This window comes from Aptenodytes forsteri, unplaced genomic scaffold (assembly GCF_000699145.1).
Source record: "Aptenodytes forsteri isolate BGI_AS27 unplaced genomic scaffold, ASM69914v1 Scaffold158, whole genome shotgun sequence".
In the NCBI taxonomy this organism is placed as follows: domain Eukaryota; kingdom Metazoa; phylum Chordata; class Aves; order Sphenisciformes; family Spheniscidae; genus Aptenodytes; species Aptenodytes forsteri.
Window position 1 is genome coordinate 1,320,070 of NW_008794601.1, and position 9,948 is coordinate 1,330,017.

At 39.5% G+C, this 9,948-nt stretch overlaps 1 protein-coding gene across 2 annotated transcripts in view; it reads right to left on the minus strand.

Annotated features, from left to right (window-relative positions):
• Window positions 1-5,035: 5,035 nt before the first annotated feature.
• The window catches only part of PPP2R2A (protein phosphatase 2 regulatory subunit Balpha), a 40,155-nt gene continuing 35,242 nt past the window's right edge, over window positions 5,036-9,948 (minus strand). For both annotated transcript variants that reach the window (XM_009273038.2, XM_009273039.2), the window contains 3 exons: window positions 9,495-9,664; window positions 8,570-8,661; window positions 5,036-7,274 (listed from right to left, as the gene is read on the minus strand). In XM_009273038.2, the coding sequence (XP_009271313.1) occupies window positions 6,995-7,274; window positions 8,570-8,661; window positions 9,495-9,664 (542 nt within the window). In that variant the 3' untranslated portion in view covers window positions 5,036-6,994. The remainder of the gene's footprint in view (window positions 7,275-8,569; window positions 8,662-9,494; window positions 9,665-9,948) is intronic.

Sequence of the window (9,948 nt, forward strand, 5' to 3'; positions counted from 1 at the left end):
GCGCCGGGGGCGGGCGGGCTGTGAGGGAAAAGGCGCGGGAGCGCGGCGAGGCCGGGGCGGAGCCGGCCGTCGGCTCCGGCAGCCTCGCGAACCGGAAATCACGGGGGCCCGCGGGCCGGAGGGGCCCGGCGCTCCTCACACGCCGTCGGACGGCGCTGTCCTCTCAGGGGAGACAGCTGATTGCGTTCCCGCGCCTTGGCTGGAGGCTCAGCCCCAGGGCCTCCGGCCCTTTTCCAGGCCATGGATCCTGTTCTGCCTCCAGAGAGGACGAGAATCGGCATTCACAACTCTGTGCTGTCAAACGCATATCACAGTACCCATCAAGCCTCCAGCTCAGACGAGTTTCCACATGAGACATTGCAGCAAATTCTCCTCCCTAAGCGCAACGGGGGTGAGAGAACCTGTCAAACCTGCATGGCGCAATGGTAGGAGTCTCTGAACACTTTTTTCCCCTCTCATCAGTCTTGCTTTTGCCTTAGATAATTCTAAGCCAAGTAGTAGGTTTATGAAATATAGTTAAGACACGCTGAAAGAACTAATGGTTTTTCAGATTAAAAGTAATACCTACCTGAAATGATAGTGTTTAGCAGACAAACCAATCTCATGCATGACAATTTTTTTAATTATTGGCAGACAGTTAAGATAGAGAAGATGGCATCTGTGTGACAAAATTGGACTTGTTGTTAACTGGGACGCAAAAGTACAGCTATAAAAAGTGAAATTATTAGTGTGCACCACAGTTTCCTTTCAATGTGAAAATGAAGAGGCAACCTCAGGCTATTTATGCACCTACTGCTGCACTGAAAATGGGAGTAACACTGAATTTCCATGGAAGAGACTTTCAAATGCAGTGAGATATAGATGCAAACATCTACCTTACCCTGTTGAGGTTTCTTCAGTCGTAACACAAGAAGCTTCTGTACCAATTATCTATTCTAAGTAGCTTCCATGAAATGATCATATATAGAAAATAAGGTTCTTCTAAGTTACTAATTTCAAGATAAAAGCCAATTTTATCTTGAAAATCAAGCGAGTCAGTTCCTCAAGGCAGAGTGAGTTTTCATAGATACTTGGTACGGCAGTTAGCAGAACCTTTAGTAGGATTCTTAAGTTTCTAATCTCCTTTTTCACTGACATTCTCTAACAAAAAGAAGCAGCGAGACTAACTTCCTCACAGATTATTATTTAATTTGCCTTCACAGTTTGAGAAATCAACTTTACTAACTTCACTCCATTTGACATCACTTAAACTTCAAGGTTTACTTTGAGGCTGAGTGTCTTTTTGGTGGAACTTCGTAACTTAAGTCCTATCTCACACGCATATATAAGCATTTTGCTTCTCAGCAGCAGTAAAGGAGCCTTTTATATCATAAACTCCTCCCATCAGCAGTCACAAGAATATAAATTGTGGGTTTTTACATTACTGCATCTACAGTAGGAGTTCAGTAACAGTAATACCATCAGAGACTGAAGTCACACAGATCCATCTCCATTAATGTTCTTTCTTTTGTTATCTCCCCATTACACATGCAAAGAAATCACTTTTTCTTCTGTTTGTGTCAGAACCATTTCAAGCTAGAGAAAAAGCCTGTATGTACAACTGTCACAATCGTCCCATACTAAAATACCGGTTTCAAATGTTTTTCATCTTCTATTCACCTCTACTGTGTTGACAAGTGTCCAAATACTGAAGTGCGGACATCTGAAATCCGCCTTTCGTAACGCTGACCTTCCTTACCAACTTGACTGCATACCCTGCATGACTATCAAACGTCTAATCTTGTGGAAAATCTGGATGTCCTGTGGGTATCACTGAAACAGAATTAGCTACGTGTAGTAAAAAGAAAGCAGTAATTTAAATAATTCAATAAAAACAGCTGTTTACAGGGAGAAGGGCCACAGATACCTTCTAGATCAGAATCAGAACAATGAGCTACTTACGATTGTGAATATAAAACCTGCCTAGGTAACCCTATCCTACTTTGCAACCCTCACACTCACAGACTAGCATTGTGAGTATTTGTCATCTCCATCATTCAGGAAGCACTTGCCATAATACTTGTGGCATGAATATTTATCAGTAAAGTGGGACTATTAAAATTTCTGAGTCAGAAACAAATTGATCAAGATTATAGAGTGAGTCAATGCGGAGCCAGAAATAGCATTCACAAGTCCTGACTTTCAGCCCTGTGCTCTAACCACTACACAGGTTCCTTAAGGCAGTTGAACGATGTAATTAATGTTTGTAAACTAATTTGAGTCCTTGGATGGAAAATGCCATGACAATAGGAAGGTTGGAGGGACAGAAAACCGCACGTTAATAGAAGAGAAACAATGGCTGTAAACTCCTGGGAAAGGCCTTTTGTACTGAAGTGCAATAAAAAGGTTTTTTTATCTAGAAAGTTATAAAAAGCCTTTAAGTTGATTGAAATCAAACAAGTAACAAGCCACCTGATTTACCTCAAAGAGCTGAACAAAGCTAATCCCTCTGTTTTATTCTCAGGGTTCCAAGGTGTTCTCAATGTTTGAAGCAATTTAAGTAAAGAATGATCTAGGGTCTTAAACATGCTGTGATTACTTTTATTTTCTTCATTTAGTGCTCCTATGCCCCAAATCTGAAAAAAATGTTAACCTGTTGCTAAGATGGATGCCACCCCAGCATCCAGCAAACACAAAGGCAGTCTTTTCCCTACACACCTCGGTTGATTTCTTTATGCTGGAGGTAGCGATGGTGTGTACTGAAAACGTTTTTCTTGTATTTTATATTTAGCAACAACTGATCAAACGTACAGTCCTTGCAGACGACTAGCAATTCCAAAGATGACTTCGAGGGATAGTCGCAATATCTAACCTTGATCCCTCGCATTTTTGAAGCGCCCACCTCTGCTTGGTGACATTTTGCCTCCTAGTGGAGAGCACCGACACAGAAAAACCCGCATCAGAAAAAACGGTGAGTGCCGTTTTCTTGTAAAAGAGAAGCAATAGATGAGTTGTTTGCAAAGGGTTGAGATTATTAAAATTCAAGGGTAGACTGTGTAGAGAAATGGAATTCGCGGTTTCTTAGTCTCTCAGCTGTATCACAGTAGAAAGAAATGCTTACTGTTTTTATTTCTGCCACTGCTGTCGCTTTCTTCCACTGCTCATTTTCACAAGCCCAAACCTTTCTATACCAGGTCAAAGATGTTTGCCAAGAGCAAACACATACAAGTCTCTCAGGACACCAATGGCCGTTACACAGCAACCTCACTTCCAGCACACCTCTCCCCACCCCGGTTCAATACACCAATCCTTTGATTTACAACAGCTGATTACATGGGAAAGGGCAAAAGGAAACATCTCCTTTTGTTCAATTACAGTCAGAAGTGTATGTTGTGAGCAGGGAGACTATACACCTTCTCTACAGCCCGAGATGAAGAGCTGAAGAGCAGTGCACAGGAAGTTACCTCCTGGCTATGTCATGCCTAAGAACATTCAATTCCAGAGCTGCCAATATATTAAAAAAAAAAAAAAAAAAAAGAGAAAAACACTTAGTATCCCATCATCCAGCAGCCCCTCTCCAAGAGGGGTAAAAGTACAGGTTTCTGCTTATCAGCACTGAGCTTTTTCCAATTACGCTGAGAATAGAAGAGTATGTATTTAAATAATAAATGCTGAAGTTAGTCCTGCCTCAACGGAACAGTAAGGGAAAGCAGGGTGTTGCTGCATATTCAACATGTTTTCAAGGCAGCAGACACTTCTCAGCAGGAAAATGAAGGGACTTCAGCCACAGAACTTGCCCACACCTCAGCATTGTACCAGTCGGATAACCAACTTACACTCAACATTAATTGTTGACAATAGGATTGCTGTGGCTTAGAGTATGGTTCTAATTTTGCAGATACCAACCACTTAAGTGGTAGTTGTTGGCATTTAGGTAGCAATCACTGGCTTCAAGACAAGATGCTAGGCAACAGAACTCCTTTTCTGTAGTTAGTCCGGTATTCAAGGACCGAGAATTGAGAATTTGCATTGGTTTCACTAGGCACCGAAGAGACCGCTGGAACCGAGCAGCTGCTTTTCTGTAACTGTGCATGCTGGTGCAGGGCACAATTACCCCAACGCCCATCCTGCCTGGCAGGCTGGCTAGGGTAAGGCCCAGAAATCACAGCACAGAAGCTAATAGAATGGAGTACCGTTCAACATGCACTAGGGAAGAGATCAGTAATTGCAAAAATACCTGTAAAGAGAGAAAAGGAGAGGGACAGGAAAGAGGATAAAAAGCAACCTGACAAAGTGTATTCTATGCATACTTTTATTAATAAAATATAAGATTTACAGCATATGTCAATGGACAGTGTGCTTGGAGAATTACCTAATTGGATAGTACGACACCAAAGTCAGTAGCTGGTTTTGGCGAGGAGAAATTAAACCTCAGATAACATGCCAGGAAATCACCGCTACTGACAAAACCAAAAATCTTTCTCAAGACTAGCTTTAAAACCCCTGAATCCATCCCAACATGCACAGCTGAGGTCCGAGAGGCAGTTTCGCTTGAATGTAGTATTGCTAGGAGGCTGCACTTTGTTCTATGTGAAATCTACCTGTTCAGTTCTGTGTCGTCTTCACATCCTCACTTCCTTTTGCATCTGTGCTAAGCAACTTTTCAGGTATTCAGTGCATCATTTGCAATATACAGGTACACACAAGAGCAGCAGTCTTGATACCACGACCCTCAGTCTTCCCCAAACAGCAGTTGTTAAACCTACGCAGTTCTTTGCAAAATGGAGATGAATTGTACCAGCTCTGATGCAAAAGCAGCATCTAATTACCTCTTTGCCCTTGCGATAAGAAAGAATAAACCTAGGCCCTGATGCTGTGAACACCTATACACATGATTAACGTTACTCAACAAGTTGTTTCCTTAACTATTAGCAAGTATCATCATTTGAGTAAAATTAGTCACATGCTATGTAAGTAGGAGTAGGGCCTACTGGTTTATTCACCCATTGGAAAACAGTTGCTGTCCCTGGGGCAGTTAATTTTTTTTTTTTTTAACAAGGCTAACAGGTGAAAAAAGGTAAAATCCTTACAAAGGCTCATGGTCAGGCATGCATGTTACAAGACAAATACTGTATTTAAGAGAACCAGATCTAATAAATATTAGAATTTTTACATTTTCAAACCACTGCACAAGGACTTAAAGAAATTAAAGTATGGTAGCAATAGTAGTCTTGTTAACAATCTCTAACCCAGCCATAATTTTACAGCAGAAACATTATCTTAGTTGATCAAATAATAGAGGCATTATAATAACTACCTATAACTAAGCCACAGAAATAATTTAAATATAGGTAACTGAAAAGTGAAAATTCTCCCAGTCAAGGTAAGTTCACGACGACTTTAAACTTCATTCTGAACATTTCCATGAAGGAAGAGTAAACCTAAAAGCACAATTAGCAAAAATATCTCAAGGTAAAAACTCATGAGCCTTATAAAGCATCAATATCTAGTTCATCTTTGGATAAGCCTTATTTGCTGAAGAGTTTAAATCTCTCAAATAACTAGGAACACTTATTTCATGCAGCTTCTGTACTCCACGTATTTCCTGATCGTTGCACCATTTAACATTTCTGTAAGTGCAACAACTTTGCAAAGCCAAAAGCCAGAAGAAACACTTGCATGGTAAAACTACATTTCCACTCAGTTACTGATAGCAATAAAATACAGAAAATAGAGCATCTCAGAATGCAGTGTAGTAATTATCTATGTAATCACTTGGTATTTTGTACTACATAACAACATACTGCCAGACAAGAATTCAAACAACTTTTTAAAAAGCCACGGGGGACTTTGTACTCTAAAGAAGGCATTAAAGGTACTGTATCCTAAAACAAGGCATTAAAGAAACCAGGATAAAACTAAACATTAAGACTTAGACCCATAAAATGGATTTTAAAACCTGAAAATTCTATTCCCGTTCCAATTTCAGCAATAGTTTAAAAAAGAGCCTTCAAGGGTACTGCAACAGTAACTGACCTGTTCAGATTACGGCAAAATCTGACAGCAGTTTATTGTTTTGGAGTGGAAGTGGTCAACGCATACTACGGCTGGTATTCTTGTCATTCATGAATGAATGCAGATACTTGTGAAATCCCTCCCTCTCTTCATTCCCATGAAAAATAATTAATACTGGTTAAAATCATTACAAAAAACATCATTTTATTTTCATGCATCTAAGGTAAAACACAGAGTATTTCTATAAAGAGGTAGATTAAAAAAAAGAAAACAGATTCTCCATTCTTTGTCACTTTTATTCAGTAGTTTGTTTGTTTTTTTTCCTTATTTTCTCTTTTTTGGTGCCAGACATGGCAAGGAGTGATTACAGTCAACTGTTTATTAAAACATTTGTTGCAACACAGACCCCCTTTACCACTGACCCCAAACGGACCCATTTCATGTGCTTTATTTTGTTTTGTTTTTTTTTTCATTACACCACCACCAAGGCTAGGTGGAGGGGGATGAAAGGGAAAGGGGGAGTCCAGGAGGCCAGAAGGAGGACGAATGCTACAAGCCACAGCAAGAATGAGCTGTATTTAATAAAAAAAGGGGGCCACGAATGATACAGTAATGAGGTTACACAATTAAATCCCATAGCATGATTGAAGGCTTTCCCTGTGTTTGACGTCATCACAATGGAAGGCATAAAAAGTGGAGTAAACCGATGTTGATACAGTCCAATCTAGTCCATTAGGCAAGATGGTGCAAGTAGTCATTTAAATTAAAAAGTGCCCTATCCTCACCTAAATGGCTAGCAGACATGGAGAAGAACGCAGTGACGGATCAACAGAGCTTTCTCCATGTAGCTATAAAAGTGTGTTGTCATATGGCACATTTTTAAACACTGGAAAGGGGTGCCATAATGGACCTCTCATTCTCTTTCGTTTACAGGTACAAATGCTAGGTTCAACTATTTCAACTATGCAGGAAGTGGACTCTTCAGTTAGGAATGCCAACCCTAATTCATTTTGTCTTGAAATATATACAAGTTGTTTGTAGTAGCTACAGCAATGATGTTTTCCTTAGGATGCCAGGCTGTGTGTAGAATCTTCTTGTTGAAGTCTAGGCTGTCAACGCTGATTTCATCCTTCTTTCGCTTACCACTTGCGCATACTTTACGTGGCTTCAAAACGGTACGGGGTTTATTGTTTTCCCGGGATGCCTCTAAGGTGATGTCTCGCTTTGTGTTTCTGTCAAACATTCTGAAGAAGTTGTTGTAAGATCCCGTCATGACAATGCTGCAGAGAGGGAGAAGGAAGGAAGTAACAGTTCAGTCGAAAATAACCTCTTTTATGAAACGTCAGGGTCCCGACTAAGATCATGCCTTATTATATAAGCAGAAAACAGGCATCCTTGCCCATACCTTCTACAATCTAAAGTGAAACTAAAGCATTTGAATGTTTTATAGATTTAAAAAAAAGCTATCTTCTTCCTTAACTGGACCTTTTAAAGGTACACACTTTATCTAAGCACTCCAACTCCAGTGTCATCATTCAGCTTGCTTCTCATGCACACATGGGGAAGTGATCTAATGAAAGACAAATACACCGGATTTTTAGCCATATGATTTTAGTTACATGCAAGTTGCATGAATTTAGGTACTAACTAACATACCTTGTTTGTGATAATACGTTACAGAAGATCCTTATTCTATATCACCTTTCAGTAATACACTTAGAAGTTTCCCTGTCCTTCCTTTGCCTCAAAAAAAAAATTTTAACAGATACTGAGTTAAAAAAAAAAAAGCTATGTCTGACAATACTGATAGGGATACAATGAGCTGATTTAGATCTAGCAAATAAGTAGTTAATGACATGATTAAGGCAAAAGCAATAGCTGTCTTAAATGGTAGTACTGGCTAGTCAACCATGCCTGAGCGAGGCAAACTTGGCAACTCATTGTAAGAAAGAAAATTCTTAGAAGGTTTTTCCCAAGTGTTCTACCTTTTGACAAGGCAGCTTAAACAGAAAACAGACAGAGAGGTTCCCCAACAGCCCTAGTGTAGATTCTTACAGTTAGAGCACCAATCAGACAACAGGGTTTGAGTACATGGGCCTTATTCCCATACAAATCATTCCAAAGTTGGATCATAACAGATGACAGAAAAAACCCCAAAAACCCCCAGAAGATAAACACTAGGGATAATAAACCTAGTGGATTAGGGTATTGGCAGTATTTCACCAGTTAAAGTTTGCAGAAAGGCATCTCTAATCTTACTGCTTCACCCACCTCTCCAGTTTAAGTGGCTGGAACAGTTGATTAATATTTCATTCTGGCAAAGCAACAAAACTCAATTTCTAGTCAAATTCTACATCTCTTTAGTACACTAAGGCAAATCTCTGTAATCCTATGCTACAACGTCAAGCGTTAAGAGCTAATATACATACGTTAAAGTCTACTGAAGTACTAAAATACTATCCAAGCCAGTCCATGAATAAAACCAGACAGATATTTTGGGGCCATGCTTCAAACTGCCCGTTTTAAGAATAACTTGGAAAGGTCTTACATGCATATAGAGAAGAATTAAACTTGCCTGTCTGATCCATTCCAACAGCATTCAAATTTGTCAAAAATGCAATCATTCTCATACAGTGAACAAAGTTTACTTCTGAGGTATTCATGCACCTGGAAGAAAATTAATTAGATAAATGGAATGAATAGTGAACTTGCATACCTGTAAAATAACCTTCATAAATTCTGTTCCAAAAGTAGTTAAGTATCTGACAGTGCTTACACCCTATTCACAGGAGCACACACAGCTCCCTCCTCTGTATGGATAAAGAGCAAAATGAACAGATGCATGAATTAACATATTCTGCTCTACAGAGATTTCGAATGAACTCAAATAGTAGCAAGTCACTTGCAGGGGAGAAAGAGACATCTCCCAATACTTGGCAATTCTTCAGAATGCTTTCCCTCTCTGAGCAGTTGTCATACCCTCACTACCCTTTTAGATATCTGAAAGGATTTATCAGACTTCGCTTCTTTCTAAAAATCATGGTTTGGTGACTGATCTTCCTCCTATGTATGATGAAGAGGATCCCTTCATGAATTTTCTTATAAAGAAAACACCACAGCGATTTTCAGTGCCAGCTAAAAACCTTTTCTGCAAAGGAAATGTTTTACCTCCTATTTTCTCCTGGAAAGAATAGGAGAATATAAAGTCAACTGAAGACTCTAAGAGAGATGTGCTATCTCACAGCTGAAGATTACCTTTCCACATTTCCATTGTGTAAGAGAGAGGCTTTTTCATACCCAAACATGGTTTTGGGTTCTGCAATCAGCCTGCAAATAGCAAGATCCTTTAGCACGTGTGCGGAACCCACAAATCTCATGGATGCTTTGCCTGGACATAGTGATCTATAAACAAAAATTTAACTGCCACATCAAGACTATTAGTAATAAGACTCAATCCTTCAAGGTGTTAATTTCTAGCCTATATCATCTTCACCGAATACCTGGTATGTTTCCACAGGTCTGTTTTCCATATTTAAATCCCAGATCTTCACTGACAGGTAATCTCTAGTCATCATATATCGACCACTATGGCTAAATTTGACATCAGATATGGAAGAGATGATTTCAGAGAAAAACGATCTGTTGCTAGGATCTTCTGGTTCTTCAAACACTGTATAAAAATAAAACAGGCATTTCAATAGATAAGTTTATGTCTCTTCCCATACAAGATACACCCAAATTAGGTTTACATAGGCTTACCACATTGGGCTAGTCTGCCTGCATTATATACAATAACTCTCAATGAGAAAGCCTTATAATACAATTGCCATACTCTGAAATATTTTATTCTCATAGCAAGTCAACGTCAGCTTCTAAATAAGTGAACTACTCGCTAACATTCGGAGTTTTCATTGACACACGTAAGATATGGCTTAGTAATATCTTTAATATCTT